The 18,817-nt window shown below is 38.6% G+C and overlaps 1 protein-coding gene across 1 annotated transcript in view; it reads right to left on the reverse strand.

The window, feature by feature from the left end:
- XDH (xanthine dehydrogenase) overlaps positions 1–18,817 on the reverse strand; it is a 55,587-nt gene that overhangs the window by 27,168 nt on the left and 9,602 nt on the right. The window contains exons 5-14 of the mRNA XM_007426187.4: positions 18,594–18,720; positions 18,178–18,239; positions 16,281–16,346; positions 14,317–14,370; positions 13,297–13,383; positions 10,522–10,660; positions 9,171–9,263; positions 7,618–7,769; positions 6,348–6,441; positions 5,265–5,374 (exon numbers count right to left, since the gene is read on the reverse strand). Of these exons, the coding sequence (XP_007426249.2) occupies positions 5,265–5,374; positions 6,348–6,441; positions 7,618–7,769; positions 9,171–9,263; positions 10,522–10,660; positions 13,297–13,383; positions 14,317–14,370; positions 16,281–16,346; positions 18,178–18,239; positions 18,594–18,720 (984 nt within the window). The remainder of the gene's footprint in view (positions 1–5,264; positions 5,375–6,347; positions 6,442–7,617; positions 7,770–9,170; positions 9,264–10,521; positions 10,661–13,296; positions 13,384–14,316; positions 14,371–16,280; positions 16,347–18,177; positions 18,240–18,593; positions 18,721–18,817) is intronic.

Raw genomic sequence — 18,817 nt, forward strand, 5'->3', positions numbered from 1 at the left:
CTTTTTCACTCTGATCTCAGGCGGTAGGTGTGGAGTGAAGTCACTCCACTGACAGCAACAGAACTAAAATATCAGCAGTCCTTTTTACGCAATAATTTCTGGATGAAGGAAAAATGAGCACTGGGAAAATATAACAGAATTCCCGACAAACAATGAAAGAATTTTGGTTGCTACATTCTGAATACAATTTAATTTGTGAATATTCACTTCCATCTCTGAGGACAGTAAGGCAGGTTTATGTTTAAGAACAAGTGTTAATTATTATTCTGAAACTGAGATCTATTAGCTAAAAGTGTTTCTGCACCATGTCTGTGCCCAGAATCTTGGTTTGTTGATGTATTTGTTTCTTCGTTTTTCTAGGGGCTGCAGGCATTGTTCTGGAGGGTGCTCTCTTGTCTTGATATTCTAAGAAGCTCAGTTAAAAAGCTAATAGCCGTGCAGTGGCAGGTTATTTCTCTATAACTTTCCATTTAAGACCCTTGAGTCCTCTTTCCAAACACTCATTGTGATTCATTAATCTTTCTAGAAAGTGTCAAGGTTCAGTGTTCAAAACGGACCTGCCACGTTGCTTTAGGAATATAGAAGTGGCATGCCAAGCCAGATCTTTGGTCCAATTACCACCATATTCTTCATACTGGCAATAATCCCCCTTAATGTGCTCTGCCCCTAAGCTAAAGCTTTTCTCCACCAAATTGGATCCTGACCATCTGCACATCAATTCATTTCTATTTTAAAATTTTGCCCAGCTAAATAAAAGCTAAAGGGAAAAAAGTTCAAACATACTAAACATTTAAAAAATGCAATATGAATTAAGGAATTGACTGGCAATAGTATTACTCTGGAATAACAAATCCCTTGATTTGGATACATGGAGGCATCATTTCTCTCCACTGTCTGTAAAAAAAGGCATATGTATTTCCAACACTAGAATTACCATCCTTCTTCTTAACATAGGAAAACTTTAAAAACTGCTTTAACAAACTATCGTATATTAAATTCCAGGTCAAGTCACACATTACAATTTAGGCATGAATCTTTACTTTAAAAAAAATCATAAAATGTATATAGATATCACACTTGTCACACAGAGCAACATTTGGCTGAGCACTGTGTTAAATATTTGTAATAGCTGATTGCAACTTTTAGTTTGCTGCCTTGTAAATTATGGGTGGCACCAACTAACCAACTTAAAGCATTTAAGATGTGTGGACTTCAACTCCCAGAACTTCCCAGCCAGCATGGGTAGCTGGGGAATTCTGGGAGCTGAAGTCTACACATCTTAAAGTTCCCAAACTTGAGAAACACTGCTCTAGCCAGACACTCCCCAGCCTTTTCTACTCTTGAAGATAAATTATATTTCTTGTAATTTCATCCCTTATTTCTCCCACTGTCTCATTAAATTTTTCCAGCTGTTGCTAAGTTTACAGCACTTTATTTGAGAGACCAGCTGACTTTCAGCATATAATTAAAGTGGCAGATATCTCAGATCAACATCTGCCTTGCATACAGTACGCCTTACTCAGAAGCCTTACTAATGTGATCTTAACTGTGCTCCCACTATATTTGCATCATTATTCGGCTGCAGGTCTCAGCATCTGAAAAGGATGTTTTTACCATGATTTGTAGGAAGTGCAATCCTACAATTGCCTTTATGCAGAGGCATTTGGGAGCAGTTGAGGTAAAAAGACATGTAGTTATCACTGTGCTATGAACACACTTCTAGATCATAGAACGCCTGGCATAATATAGCCATACAGATTTCTCAAGAAGCTATGAATAGAGTGCCATTTTCATTTTTATTTTATTTGCCCTTTTGTACCCATCCCTTTCTTTTCGTTGTTATTCTTTTGCTTTGCACAATAAATTATTATTATACAGTATTTTTATCCCACTTTTTTTTTATTTGATCAACTCAAGGCAGTGAACATACCTAACACTCCTTCCTCCTCCTGTTTTCCCCACAATAACCGCCCTGTGAGGTGGGTTGGGCTGAGAGAGAGGGACTGGCCCAAAGTTACCCAGCCGGCTTTCATGCCTCAGGGAAGCCTAGAACACATGGTCTTCTGGTTTCTAGGCCAGCACCTTAACCACTAACCAGACTATACCAAATCATCCAGGCTCCAATGTTTGGAGCAAAAAACACCACCACTCATGGATGCTAACTTTTGAAACAGGAATGGAAGGAAACAGGTCTTTGGTTTACAATTCGTATGACTTTTATATAATTCTTACAGGTTCGAGACAATGATACGGAGTTCTTAAGGTCTTATATGCAGTTGTCCTGCTATAATGACATCACTATATGGGATGTAGAAAAATCTACAGACTTTTACACCGCAACTTCAAAAGAGGACAAGATCCTGAAATGAGAAGTTAGGGTTTTTTATGCACAACAGAGGGTGCTCTGACTGCATGGTGTGCCACTGGTGTCAAGCTCTATGCAGCTGGGCAAGATGAAGAAGCAAGAGCTACACAAATTGCAGCAAGCTGTCTTTAATGGCTGGGGTAGGTACAGAATGTTGTTCCATAAGTTAGTTGGTTAGTTAGTTAATTAAGGCAGAGTCTTTTTGAACAATTTCTTTCCTGGTTTTGTGGTTTATGATTATAGTATCTTTCTAACTATCGTTTAATGCATTTGTGTAGGCCCAGTTCTATTGTATGTTTTTGGTTAACTGTTGTTAATGTTGGCTCTGAGTTTGGAGGGGGATATTTAAGAAAACGGAAATTAATATTAGGAGAGTTTTGAAGAAAAGAAGCCACCATTGACTGATATAGAAACAGGATAGAATGTGTGCAAAATTGACCCAAATTGGAACTAGATTGACCTTCCCCTTTCCATTCTTCATTTAACATATTACCAGTCAAAGAAATGCTTTCACTATAACTCAGAAGAGGCAAAAATAATTGACGTTACAATTCAATTGGATTTTTTTCATGGATCTTCCACACTGCAGATCATGAGACCCTTAGGTCTCCAGAGGCAGGAAAATCTCGTATTTCTTTCTAGCGTGATCTTAACTAACATGATAAGAACATAGTTGCCCAAAGTGCATTTGTACCAAGACTGAAAGTATGCTGTTGCTACAGCCACCATATCCATAAATAAGCTTAGTAAAGAGAGGAAGGAAGAAAGAAAAATAAACACAGCCCTGAAAAATAACAGCCATGCCCTCAGACTCCTTGAGTCCCTGAGTCCCTAGAATCCATGCATCTGGATGAGTCAATTCCCCAAACTGCCCAGAAATTATGGAAACCAATCCACATCAACCATTCCGGGAGTTTGGCTGTAACATGCTGTAACATGCTCTTTCAACATGAACAACTCACAAATATCTCATATGTAACTCCACAAAGTCCCCAACATATGAGTTGGATAATAAGCCTGTTGACCCCAGGCATTTCAACAGAAGTACAGTGTCAAGAACAGACACACGATCAATGGGATTAGATGGACCATTGGGCTGATCCAGCAAGGTTCTTCCTGGGCTCTTAAGAATAGTAATGGGACAATGGACTCTATGAAGCATATATGTTTGATTCTTACTTTGCCTCATTGCCGGTTTTGACTTCTACTTACTTTAGAATTTATCCATCTGTAATTGCATTAAAACCTGGACCAGACTTGAGCTTGGAATGTGTGAAACCTCAAAAATCTGCTTCCTTCTATTGCTGGTTTACATAGGATGTTTTTCAAGACTGGATATTTTTTCTTTAACATTTTATAACAAAACCAAAGAAAATATTTCAGAACATACAAGTTGAGCGATCTCTTCCAGCTTTATTTAATCTTTTAGGAGAAGAACATTATCTACAAAGTATCTTGGACTGCTGTAAGTATGCCAAAGTTTTTAGAGGTTAAACAAATCTAGAAGAGATAGCCAATTCATATATTTTTAACAAGTACAATCCCTCAGCCTCTCCATAGATTGTATGGGTTGTTTTTTTGTTTGTTTGTTTTGTTTTGGGGTAAACAAAAGCTAGACAGATTTCATGTGTGTCAGAATTTGTACCACCATTCATCTTATGGAAAAACCACAAAGTCACCCAAAAAGAATTCATGGCAAAATGTTTGTACGTTCCTAGACTAAGCTAAATTTTCTACATTTAATCTAAGAACACCTACTCTATGCTAGAAGAACTAACTCCCTCTTGGTTGTATGGGCAGTTCACGCACACACACACATGCACACAAAGCCAATAATTTTGTTTGACGACAGTACATGATGCAGGACAGCTATATTTGTCATTTGACTGCTTTTTTTCAGTTCTCCCTAGCCACAGCAAAAGATGCTAAGAGGTTGTCACTTCCTTCCCCACTCCCTGCTTTTTTAAATTTTATTTTTTCTTTCAGAATACCCATTCCTAAACTCAAAAACTGTGCAGGAAACGCATTTAAAGATTTTACATCACTAGCTTCTTACTTCCAGTTAACATTTCATACAAAATGAAACAAATACAAGTCAACGTTGGAGGGGTGTTTTGGCCAAAGTTTTCCATGTAAAGAGTATCAACTACCTGGTAGCTAGTTTGTGTGACACAAGGAGAATTAATTTTGCCCTGAATAACTGACCTCTCTTTGTGGGGAGGACAAAATCTAACCCTTTCTGCATGGATTAAGCAGATCATTTTTCTGGGTTAAAGATTTTGCCTGTACAAATGAGTTTGCACGATTCAGTAAATGACTTGTATGAACAGGGTCAAATAATCAAAATCTTGTCCCATGAAAAGGACAATTCAGCCCAGTATAATTTCTCTGGTTTTGCATAGCTTTGTCTAGAATATTTTCTATTCTTATGATTTTAATCTCTATTTTTTATTTCAGTTATTGGGTGCTAAAATAGTAAGTACGTAACCATATTGGAATAATGCAGTCTGTTTTGGTAGGCATGGGAAGGAGGAAGAGATTTGGCATGGTACTAAAGGTCATCCCCAAGCTGGAAATCTTTTGTAACCCAATCCTCTTGTTTCTGAGATTTCAGTAGCTGCTGTTCAGATACTTTTACTCACATGTTGGCAGCCATAGGGGCTAGATACTTTTGAGGAGGAAGAGAAACAACAGCAGCAGCAAAGAGAGAGCAGGGGGCGGGGGGGAATTGAATGCTATATCCAAAGGACTTCCTATGTTTCAGAAGAATCATAGCACACTTAACATGGCTTTGAGCACTGGCTCTGCAGTATTGATTAATATGGCCATGTGAAATTACACTTGTCTTCACAAATAAACAGTATTTTTTCTATGACAGTAAATATTCAGATCACCTCACCTTCCTACTGAAGGGAATCTCAACTGAAAGCAGTATTTCTTGAGGCTTCAGTATAGTTTTTCTATACCCAGTAAAGAATTTTTCATCCATCCTTATTGTCCTGCTGCCCTCTGCAAGAAAACAAGATACAGCACACAGGGGATGAGCTGGGTAAGCAAGTGAGTTCCTAATTCATCTTGGCAACTATTTATTATTGGGAGGATAGCTGGTCTTTTATTTCCACAAGGAAGGATTGTGACCTACGCTACTGGAACAATATATCCTAGCTATCTTTTCCAGCCTGGTGCTCCCTAGAAGTCTTGGGCTTCATATATGTATTTCATGTAGCATCCCACATGTCACACTGGGATCACAAGCAGCATGAAGTCAGCCATTTTAAGGACATTGTCCTTGAAGTCCTATGTCATCCAGAAACAGACAGGCTGGAGTCAACCATCAAATGTTAAAAATTGTATCAGTTCCCATTCTCTTGGGAACTCTGAGTTTGTCGGCTGTAACATAATGAGAACAGATGAAAAACAGCTTATCGGTCTTTTCTGGTCACGCTCAGCAATGCGCAGAGAGATGCGCATGTTTCAAAGCATACCTTGATGACAAAAGTGTATCCATCCACTTCTGTCTCCAACAGAAATTAAAGGGCATCTAAAACATTTCCAAAAATTCTGTTCAGTGCTCAAGAGGTTCAGGACAGACATTTAAAACATTCCAGCAGCAGAACATTTGAAAACCAGAGATACCACAAAGGTGTGATACACTATCACTCAGCTATCAAATACTACAACTTATCAATGGTCAGATACAAAATATTAGAATTAAATACAAAGATAATCCATCTAGTGAACATGTTGAAACTATCTAAGCATATGGAGCTATGGGGAATATTCAGCACTAGCCTTTAGAAAGCAAAAGAAGGAATAACCGAAGGAAGCTCTCCTAACACCCTTAACTGAGGCTCTTGGAAATAACGGGCCATACGACTTTCCCCAAGTAGCCCCAGAAAGAAAAATGAGGCACGGAAACACTTCCATTGACTCCCATAACAGAGTTTGGATCTGCAACAAAGAAAATCAAGAAACCTCTTACCATTTGACACCAAAGTCAGTTTGCTCCCACTTGCCATCAACACTGGATTTAGATCAGATATTGGACTTGCAGTCATTATATTTCCACCAATAGCCTGAAACAAATATAGCATAGATGTAACTTAGAAATTAGTTCAAGAGACATCATTAAAATCACTCATCAAGGTAACAAATAAAGGGGGAAATCCTGAATATTTTAACTTTACATGATTAAAGTTAAAATGGGATGCAGAGTCCTCAAATGGAACTGGAATAGGTTAAGGAAGCGATACAGCTCAAGTTAATTTGTTGTTTACTGTTCATGTTTTCATGATGTGTTAAAAATTTTTTCATGAAATTAACAACTGGTGGATTTAAACACTGATTTACATTTTGATTCATTATTCTAAAGTGTACTTGAGTGAGTGAATATAAAGACATTCAAATAAATTGTTCAATTTCACTGTTTCTGCAAAATTTCTCAGTATTTAACATGTCCCAGCAAAGAAAATATATAGTCAAATCTGATTTGCCAGAACAAAAAAATATTACTCATTTTCACTCTAAAAAATACCTCTCTGGCCTGAAGGCTGGTATAAATTAAAAGTTATAGTTCTCCTAGGCTGACATTTCCTCTGAAGATTTGTTCAAACTAAGCCGTGCATAAGAAGATTCATTGATCAATTTGAATTTACAAAATAATAAGAAATCACACTGCCTTGTAGGCTTTGTTCTCTTTACGCATGATATAGGAATTATTCTATTAGGAACAAAGACACCCAATTTCTAGTCCACATTTAGCCACAGAAGTTCACTGCATGGCTTGGGTCCAGCTGTTAACTCTCACAGTTGTTGGGGATAAGATTGGAGGAGGGAGTGTTATGTATGCCACCTTGAAATACCTTTGCAACAAAGAGTGCTTACAGGATCATTTGCTGCCCAAATCCCTGAGATCATGCATCGTCTCCCACCATGAATCTTGTGGGGGGACATCAGAAGGAATGTCAGCATGGCTGGGGAATTCTGGGAGTTGAAGTCCACACAACTTAAAGTTGTCAAGGTTGAGAAACACTGGTATAGACATTCAGAGTCAGGTGAAGTTGTGCAACTTTTAAATCAAAGTCAGTAGAATAGCCTGGCCATGAGTATTGTGGGAAGTATTGTGGGAAGGATAATAAAATCATTTGGGATATAAAAGTGCAAAGGGAGATACATTTTAAAGGAACAGTACATCACACTCGCCATTCTTGTCTCCTTCCTTCTTTTAGCAGAAACTATTTGGAAGCACTTACTGCAACATTGCGGATCTGAGGCCCTGCAAACCACCTCAGTTGTTCTAGGACAGCTTGAAAGACCTCTGCTCGGTAAGAAGGAAGCTGGGCCACTGCCTTCCTGAGAACCTCTTCTACATGGCTCAGGCTACAGGAGGCACCAAAGCTGATTCCTGTAAAATCAGAAACAAGAGGGATTTGGCCAAATGGACCTTCACAAGATAGCTCTCAGGCTATGAACTGAAGGAATTTTCAGGACTTTCGTCTGTTCCTTTTACTATGGATTATTTTAAAAAATCAAGGAGGTTTTATTTCCTGCATATCTTACAAGGATGCACATGTAATTTAGGGGGAAAGGAGTCTGAGGGTCACAGTGGGTGGGGTTATATCACATATGTGGAGACAGCTGGTTTTGAGAGTAGAGTTTTGGAGGTTCTTTTCTTTAAAACTGTGATATGCCTATTTTACAGCATACATTACAATTTTCTTGTATTTCTCCCCTGAAAACGGAAAATTGGACCATCGGTTTTTGGCAATCATAGTGAGAAACTTGAAAAGCAACTCTGAAAAGGGGAGGAAGGGCAGTGGAGATTACAGGTTGACCCCTTTCAGGAGAAGGTAGGTTACTGCTGTTAAAAAGGTTGCAAGCATTATCAGCATGCCAGGATTTTCACTTTCCAGACAGTTACCAAATTTTAGAGGATGCAAACCAGTTCTGCCATCACAAGAAAGTGAGTATAACTCTTGTGTATGCACTAAGATATAATTTAAAAATGGAGTTATCACATTTGTACTCAGTGAGTATGTTCTATTAGTGCAATGCAAATATAGACCCCCTTTTCTAAACAAGTCATGTGAAGTGTGATATGTGCATGTGTGTGTAAGTCTTCCATCTGTTTTTGAAGAACAAGCCGGTTTATTTGTCTAAAGCAGAGGCTCTGCTGCCTCTGGGCAGTCAAGTGACCCACCTGCCACCTGATCCCAAGCCTCCATTCATAAATCTGGCCATCTGCTCTTGGATAGCTTTCCCCAACCAGGCACCCTGTATTTGCATGAGAGTTGTAGCCCCTGGAATTCCCATCTGACCTGCTTGGAAAATATTGCTGTAAGTCTTGCCAATGTGGTCTTGGCTCAGTTTTCTGTGCCTGATCTGGCCACATGCTGTACTTGTGATTTTCCCAGGAGGTCCTGGGGAAATGCCCTTGGTACAGTGCCATTTCTGGCCCATCCAGGCTTCCATTGCTTGTTAAAGCAGAACAGTACAGTTCCTGACACCACCTTTGCACTTTTCGATAGATTACCCCACCAGCCAGTCTCACTATCTCAGAAGGACAAACATGTTCAGGAATTGAGGCTCATGAAACTGAAGTGTCATGTGAGCTCTGAATTTTGTTAGAACCTCCCCCAGAGGTGCAACCAGTATATTTTGGCATCAGGAACAGAGACAACCTACAGGTGCAGGGTGAGAGGAGCTGTCCACCCAGCCAGCTACCCTAATCTTGGCTTGTAAACCTTTCCTTGCGCATTTCAAGCACCTCTTGCCAATCCCTCAAGGCAACAGGCAGACTTCTTACCTTCTTCTGTGTACTGAACAGAGTTCATTTCTGGGATCCAAGTTGGTGCTATAATCACAGGGTACAGCATGTTCTTCAATCTCATTTCAATCCCTGAAAAAACAAAATCCAGTGAGGTCAGTGCAGACATGGCAGCCAGCCAGAAGTGGTAAATCTGCCATTGAAACAGCAGAGCTCTTATGTAACAGACTCCAGCACATTTGATCCTGTTCCAATGGTGATGGTGCCCCCTTCCTGAAGCAATCTCCAGAGCCACCCTGCATGCCTGAAAGGGAAGCCATTTGCACTGACTTGGAATGAATGTACAAGGCCAAGACCTACCTAGATTTTCTGTTCTGCCTGGCATCAACAAATACTCCTTAATATTCTCTTGCCCATACTGCTTTCGTTCTTTCTGCAGTAACCACATTCTATGTAACATCAAGTTTTTTAAAATCTTATGATTGGGATAAGCAAACTGGAGATCTATAGCAGTTATGATTGGTTCAGGAAAGCCAACTGGTTTGAACAGCATTTTCCCTTCCCTTTGAAGCATGTGGCTTTCAGACATTCACAATATTGTATCTCCAAGGGAGTGGGGAGAGACTTGTTAATGGGTGCTGAAAAGTGCCTGAAAACTTGTTTAGAATTTTCATGCTGTTTTGAGGCACTCCCCCAGAGAAACAGTGGTTCCATTCATTCTGCTTTGGGATCAGATATGGCTCCCACAAACATAACAAGAGGTCTGCTGGATTATCTGAGAGGGCATCTAGTCTCCTTACTCTTAGCAGTTGATATCTAGTATCAAACTGCCTGTATATTAGAGGTAAAACATAGCCATCATAGCCATATTCACTGAATAAACTGCAATTAGCTGGGTTTACACAACTTGTTAAACTATAAACCATGGTTTACAAACCACATTGGTTGGGTTCATATGACTAACCACATTATGGCTTAGTATATACGTAAACCCAGCCTGCGGGGAGCAGGGACACTGGTATTATGAGAATGGGATAATTTGTACGAAAAGTTGGTTGGAGTCTTTAGGTTTGCTTCACAATTAAGAGTGAAGTGGCCAAGCCGCTTATTTTGTAGGATTATTGTCATTGTCTTTTTAAAAAAAACAATGACTCTTTAAAACAGAATTCCTAGGTTGGTGTGTATAAAATTGCAGCTTTAATTATTCATGGTGAAGCAAAGGACTTTTTTTGACATTATGAAGGAAGAAGTAAGATCTTGACTGGCCAGCCAATTATATACTTGGGCTGACACATATCTGTTAATATGCACCTGGGAGTGTAGACATTGCATGGCATAGTATTGCAGTGAGCTGCAAAAGCTCAACAGGCAATAGAATTGTTCCTCTTACCCACTTCCGTGTTCCCTACCACGAGCTTGGCATTGGGGTGCTGAGCCTTCAGAGCCACAAGTTCCTTGAGAGTTGATGGCTGCAACCACATCACTCGCTCGCCTTTGAAACACAGTTGCTTCACAAGCTTATTCTGTGTCTGTGGAGAAATGGCCAGGTTTAGCTTCATGTAATAATATGAAGTCACAAAGCAAGAAATCTCAGCTCAGTGTGATTGCAGCAATCCCCAAGCTAAGACTTGCTGTAACTAAAATGGAAGAAAAGGAAAGTATATGTTACAGATTTAGATGGAAAAACCAAGATGCATGGTTCAAATCTGGATGAATCTTGAACAGAATCATGCTGATTTGAACTGGGGTCCTTCAAAGTGGACTGCACCTGACTCTGAACTCCCAGTGCTTTGTAAGGGAGACTGGAGATTCATAGGGATATGTTTCTCTCCAAACTCCAGAAGACTCTAGGGTGGGGAGAGGAGAAGGGTTGCATTATAGCTGTAGCTGTAGCTTCCACTCCCAGTGAGTCACAGGCTTCAGGATTCTTTGCAACAAGAAACAGTATAGGAGTCCTTCTATGAAGTCAATACATTCATAAATAAACCCTCTCTCATTATCCAGTTGGGTAATAATATGGGGTAATAATAATAATAACAACAGTAAGGGGGAGGGGAAAGAAGTCTCCCCTGGAACAGAAGATCCATCTGGAACAAAGCTTGAGGTAACGTAGCTTAAGAAATACTAGCTTTCATTCATCAAAGTCCCTTGCCCCTGCTCTCTGACAAGGCTGCCCCAAAGCCTCGTTGGTTGCAGATTAGCAAGGCAGAAGCGTTTAGCCAGGACTTAGGTCCAATGGGCCCTTCCCTATAAATAAAGCAAATAATTTCATAGGGGTTTGGGTTAGGCAAAGGAATAAATATACCATTTACATTTAATAATTTTATATATAAAACAAAACAACAGTAGAACATTGCAACTTTATAAAATGAAACTTTTTCATTGGAAATAAACAGTAAAACAAAATTAAAACCATGTTTGTGTGGTCCCTGAAATCTGGATTTTATTTTTGAGACAACCATTTACACTTCTCATTCCATATTTGTTTCAGATAGATATTTATTCTTTGTAATACAATCTGTAGAAAATTCTGATTTTGGTGCCAGGCAGGGCAGGAGTAAGTTCTGGCAGCAATCTGGCATTTGGTATGCAAACCATTAGGCCTGTGCAGGCAAAGTAGGAACAAGTTCTGATAGTGATCCTGCTGTGCCTGGACACGCTCAAAAGAATCTGTGACCTCCTTCACATTCACTTTCCATCACCTAGGAGTCACAACTACAGTTTCAGCAATTCTGCCATGGGTTAAAGCCCTAAAGTTACTGTAACACAATTTACCCAAACCTATCTTTGCAACGACAAAAACCTGCCACTTCATGTTCTGTACAGTCTCCATTTCATGAATCTCACACAACAATACAATCAGTCATTATACTGGGTTTCAATCCATCCACACTCCAAGATAAGATTTAATTTGAAGATTTCATAGAATGGGGTTTGGAATCAATTACCCCCTTTCCTTGCCCAGATGTGATTCCTTCATCTTCAGATATGGAAGCATTTCTTATTTAAGGTAGCAGGGGTCCTGTTTATTTTTTATTTGTTTATTTACTTATCTACTTATTAAACCTATTTCTGTGCTGCTGCAATCAAAATGATTCTTGGTGGACCACACAGAAAAAAATACAGTATACAACAAGTTCCATACAAAAAAAAAAAACACAAGAACACTGCAAGAATACAAAGAAAATAAAAAGATGGCAACATGAAATCAAATTGGGGAAGGCTCTCTGAAACAGCTCAGTTTCAAAAAGAGCTTTTTTTTAAAAAAAAAAAAAAGAGCTTTGAAAAGACCAGGAAGGAAGGAGCCTTCATGGACATAGCCATGTATTTTCTTGGCAACAACGTTGTGGCCATTGCCTTCTTCTAGGATATTTATATTTTTATATTCTACTTCCCAATCTAGTCTGCAATCCCAGGATTCCCTGGAGGTCTCTCATCTAAGCTTCCTTGTCCAAGCCAGATCAGCAGGTGATGCCACCTGCTAAACGCCTGAGTACATAAGTCCTGAATTATAGAAGAAATTGCTTGACTAAGGTGAATAGATAGTTCTGATTATAAAAGGAGACAAATATCCATCATCAGATGTTTCCTGTGCAATGGTCAGGACACAGATAGAATTAAATCCCTGTGTCGGGGCCATTATCCTGGATTGATTTTCCATGATATAACAACCTACGTAAGCAGAGGGATTACAAATCTTTTTCAGCAGCCTACTGTTGAAATTAAGAAAATTTGCAATGTTTCTCTATAGAACTGTAAACTGTTAGTGATAACATTTCCCATTATCTCTGAGAGTATTTACTTAAAGATTAAAGAGCGGTGAATGGGTCAACAACCATATGCAAATTGGGGTGACCCCCAATTTGCATATGGTTGTTGACCCATTCTTCTTCTTTTTTAGAAAAATAACCTGCCTTTTTCCTCCCTCCTTCTTTCTCTCCAGCTCTACTATAGTTCCTTATTCACCACTGAAATTTGTCAAGAAAAAGAAGCTACTGATATAAACTTCAAGTTAGCTCCAGGCAGTATACCTAAGTTTAACTTTCTCCAACATGGTGTTCTCCCAGAATTCCTAGATAGACCATTTTAGGGATATAAATCAACAAGAATTCCAAAATCTTCCATAAGGAAATTCAGTCAGCCTGGTGAGGAAAAGAAAACTCACCAATAACTCAGGTGGGAATATAGGCTCCTGGGTAGGATCTAAAGGTTGGAACTCAGACTTATTGAACAGAGTTGTGGTAATCAGTCCCTGCAGAAGAAAAGCAATGCTATTTATTTATTAATCAAATTTATATAGCCGCCCATCTCACAAAAAGTGACTCTGGGCAGCATACAACAGTCCAATAAAACAAAAAATATATAAACAACCATTGCATAAAACTCTTATATAATAATTATTAAAACATTAAAAAAAAACAGAACTAAAATGGAAAAGGAAAATAACAGGCAAAGGGATGTTATTAATAGAGCCACCTCACTAGTTCACCTGTCCCCTGGGATCCCCAGGCCTGCTGACATAACCAGGTCTTGAGAGACCTTCGAAAACTCAGGAGTGATGGGACCGATTTCATCTCTGGGGAGAGAAGGTTACACAGTGCAGGCGCCACAACAGAAAAGGCCCGCCGCCCAGGGCCTGCCAAATGTAGCTCCCTAGACAATGGGACCCGTAACATGCCCTCTCTGCTAGACCTAGTGGGATGGGCAGATGAAATGAGGGAGAGGCGGACCCTCAAATAACCCAGTCCCATGCCATGAAGGGCTTTAAAGGTCAACACCAGCACCTTGAATTAAACTTCTTTTTCTTTTCCTCCTCCTCCTCCTCTTTTTTGTTTTATACTATTAAAGGCTATTTTCTTGTATTTTATTTCTGAACAGCATATATATATATATATATTTACATTTAGTAACAATAAGGACCTTCAAGAAGTAATAATATTTGTTCAGGTAATACATGACCAAGTAATTGTTAAGTCAGTTTCCTACTACTCGATGACTCCTGATTTGTTAGAGTTACAACTTCCAAAATTCCCAAGCAAACAAACCAGTGGTTACAAGTAACTAAGAATTCTGGAAGTGGTAGCCCTAATTCACCTATAGAACATTAGCTGGGGATAATTTCTCTGTTTCTTTCTACATAAGTAACAAGAGTAAATATCCATATCCAAAGGTTTCATGAACTTACTGAATTGCCTTCTTTTTCATTCATGCAACAGCCTAGGTCATTGCACCCCTGAATCTATTAGAAAAAAGAACAAGACAAGACAAATGTAGCAAATTAGGGGAGGAATTAAAAAGGGGGAAGTCAGAAAGTGAATGGTTCTTTTTAAAAAGAAATTATTCTCTTTTTTCCCTTTTTTTCTTTTTTTTTTCTTTTTGGTATTTTAATTTTTGTTAAATTTGCTTTGCTCATCTATTTTTTCCTTGCATTTATACACACACACACACACACACCCCAAGTAACAATACAATGGAGATTTTAATATTAGGTAATTTAGCTTAAGACCAAAACCTTGGTTATATAACAAATACCTTGATGAAAGCTGCAGCGTGTACTTTTTCCATTTTTCTTTTTCAATGTTATATTTAGCTTGGAATGAAAAAGCCAAATAATTTCAATGCTTGTACCACTGATATCCTAAATTGTAGCTAATATTGATAGGATATCTACTTTTTTTTAAAGTTTCCAATACTTTAAATTATCTAAATAATGGAATGTCAGGAATTTATAATTATACAATTTATAATTATATCATGTAAATATCCTTGTACTGAAGTAACATAATGTATCAAGATTTATAACACAACAAAAAGGAAAAAAGGAACAAAAATATTAAATAATTAAATACAATATTTAATAAGGTATCATAATAAAAATGCCTTTTCCTTCATGAAGATAAAATTACATTTGTTATTTCTTTCATTTATGAAATACACAATGTAAAGATATCCAACACTTTAAAAAAAATACAGTACATATACAGTATACATGTTGTACTAAAAGTTGAAAGATGAAAAGAGAATTTTCTTTTAAATTTCTTTCAGAGTAGAAGAGAATTTCATAAACTTTCTCAGGGGTGGAACGTTCTTGCACTAAAGTTGAGGTATCTAAAAGCTGAGTGTGAACATACTCTGCTTCTTTCATTTTACAATCATCTCTCCGGTGATCTGCAGTCTCTTTGGCTTCCCATGATCCCTTAAATCCCAAAGGAAGACCTCACTGGGTCTTCCCACTGGGGTTTTCCAGGTAAGCGGTCCTATTGTCACCACTAAGGGGTAGTCTTGTCCTTTAGGCATGATTGGATAATTTTTCATTGCCCTGGAGAAATTTGGAAAGATTGTCAATCCAATTTCATGCCCACAGATTTGAAGAATTTTGAAGGCTATTTGTGGCCACCTGTATTTACAGCCCAGATCAAATTGAAGGTCACACCACTATACGTGCTTTTATTTTGGATTGTATTTAGGTTGTTTGTGGAGTTGTAAGTTCTGGTCATTAACCACAATAAAGCTCTGTTGTTATATTTACAATATAGTGCTTCCCCATATTGTAAACAATATGCATGATTATGGTGGTCCTGTTAAAATTTAAGTTAACTGTGTGTTGTCTGAGAAGTATTGCCAGGATGCAGGGTAACATTATAGTGTGGAGCAAACGCGGTGCTTTTCATGGTCCCTTCATATGTAAAAAAGAGAATACTGAAGAGGGTTATAATTATAAAGCACATTAAGTATGCTATGCATGTTCACTCAACAGTAAATGTTATGGGTTAGTGCTTATACCAAAATTAGTTAACACCTAATTATCAGTGCTTTTAACACCTGATATTGACAAATCAGAATATATGTATAAACCTAAAATGGTTCAGTAGTCATTTCTTCTTCCCAAATAATCCTGGGAATTATAGTTATCAGGATGAGAATCTTTAATAGAATTCTCAATATTCTCAACAGCTACATTTATGTTTATTTGGCAGGAGGAGGGAGTCATGGCATTTAAATTGATTTTTAGAAATAAGTTTGTTGTGTCAAGGGTGATAGATAACCCAATTACAATAAATTACATATCATTAAAACAAATATTATTTTCTTTCCTTTGGAAATACTTAAGGAAGTTGGGAGACATCCAAACTGATTTATGCAACTTACATTACTTTCTTTTCCAGCCATACAGCAACCGACTCCATTTGCTTGTTTCCCACAGCATCCTGCTTCCTAGAGTGAAAGAAATACTTCCAGATAAACTTTCCATGCTGTTAAAAGAACATGCAAACATTTGAAGAGTTGTGTTGGATCAGACTCAGGTGTTATTGATAAAAGATAGGATTTGGACTAAAGAAACTGAGGTCCAAGTCCCCATTCAACCATAGAATGACTTTGAACCAACCATTGTCTCTCACCCCAATCCATCTTAGAAGTGAGAATTAAATCAGGGGAGATACCAATGTAAGCTATCCCGAGTTCTCAAAGAAAAGGCAGGATATAAAGGCAGTGAAGACAACAACAACAAATGCAACAATGTATTCCCATGGTGGACAATTATTGATTTATTTTGTACCGTTTTCTGATTATATAAGAAATCAAAGCAACTTACAACAATAAAAAATAAAAGATAAGAGTAAACCAAAACAATTAAAATCTAAATTAAAATCAATATAATAAACTTCCATTAACAGTTAATTGATATGTGTTTCTCATTTTTCTAAATACTGGAAGAGCAGTGGACAAACTCACCTCCTCAAGGAAAGCATTCCATAGCTTGGGAAACACACAGAAGGCCCTCCACCATGTATCAGTAGCAGGGACATTTTCAAAATGGTTTCTCCTGATTATCTAAGTACCAGGCAGGTTGATACTTGGGAAGGCAGTTCCTCAAATAGTCAAGCCCTAAACCAATATTTAGTTTGTGCCCCACAGGCAAGTGGCAACTATTTTACATTGTTCCACCCAAGCATTAGGTGATCCCCATACCTTCTATCAGTTAGCAGTCTTACTACTTAATTTTGCACCAATTGTGATTTCTGAACATTCTTCAAAGAGCGTGTTGCAGTAGCCACAATAAGTTGGAACCAAGGTGTGAATAATTGTCACCAGGTTGCAGAAAGAGTTGCAGTTGGTGGACTAGCTATAGTTGTGCAACCATGTAGCTCACCACAGATGCCACCTGCAAATCTAGTCACAACTGGAAGTCAAGGATCATTCCCTAAATGTGAACCTGCTCCTTGTAGGAGAGTGCCACCCCAGGCTTTACTGCAGCCCCCAAGTCCAGTTTTCTTTGACAACAGCACTTATATCTTGCCCGGGTATAATTTTAGCATTTTCTCTCTCACCTAGCCCATTTTCAAACTTCAGTAATGTTCAAGAATATTAACTGTTTTCTTGAAATTGGATGATAATGAGAAACAAAACTGGGTATAATTATCCCAGTGAGTCTATGGAGGCAACATAGGGAACAACATGGAGCCCTGTTGAACCCCTAGGTCAACAGCCTAGGTGTGGAACTGTAGTCCTCAGCACCACTTTCTGAACACAACCTGACAGGAAGAATTGAAACCACTGTAATGCAATACCCTCAAACTCTCCTCCCCAACAGATGGCATAAGAAAGTATCACGGTCAATGCCAAGAAGTCCAGAATGATGAAAATTACTCACAGCAAGACTCCAGATGTTCCAGCTCCCCTCCTCCAACACCTTGATGGAGGAGCTGCCATACAGTACTGAAAGGCATTGCCAGCCAATTATCTGCCCATGCCATGCTACATACCATATATAAAATCCCTTACACTCAGCAACCAGCAACACTTAGTTGACTTTGGGTGAGCTTAAAAGCTAAACAGAGTTAGGCCTGATTAGTACTAAAATAGGAGACCACCGAGGAATATCAGGGCAATAGGCTAGACTGGGAAATCCCTTCAGTACTGTTGTCAAGTAGTAGACATGGCTGTGAAGTAATCAGAAGTTGAGCTCAAGTCAGAGCAGATTGCATCTTCACATTTACTTGGAAAAGTCACCAAGTATCAAGACATTTTATCTCTAGCCCCTTACCTTTGCAAATGTCCTGTACCCCTCCAGAATGGGTCTGTATCCTGTACAGCGGCAGAGATTCCCTAAGTTGCCAAATCAAGTTGAAAAAGTTAACAGGCACATAGAACATAATAGAAGGAAGATTATTTTAGTTGTTTTTTTTTCTGTACCGTAAAGAGACTCATCTTTGCCTCCAATAAAGGAATCTGACAATAGAGTAAAGAGTAACTGTCTCTGGAGCTTTGATAACTTTGGAAGGCAGGATTCCAGTCTCAAAAGACATCATAACAAATTCCCAAGTCAAGGGAGTTCAACCTAAACTGACTGTTTATCAGCTAACCATCATTTTCAAATATATTTCTTGTTTTATTTCATGATGACAAGTGACTGGGCCAGTAAAGATGGGAGTTGTGGTCCACTGCATCTGGCGATCTTACCTTGAAAAGCATCTTCAATCTCTTCCATTCTAGGCTGAGGATGATTGCGAAGCAATGTATACATGGACATGACAATGCCAGGAGTACAGAAACCACACTGTGATCCATGGCTTTTGGCTATTCTCTCCTACAAGAAAAATTGACTCATACAATATGCCAAACCAAATCAAACAAATCAACTTGCATTTGGTGATAGATGTGAACACAGCCAGTGTCTGGTCTGG

Source organism: Python bivittatus, unplaced genomic scaffold (genome assembly GCF_059951505.1).
Source record: "Python bivittatus isolate LINGU-HERP-01145 unplaced genomic scaffold, Pbiv_v1 ctg000020_np1212, whole genome shotgun sequence".
NCBI classification, from domain to species: domain Eukaryota; kingdom Metazoa; phylum Chordata; class Lepidosauria; order Squamata; family Pythonidae; genus Python; species Python bivittatus.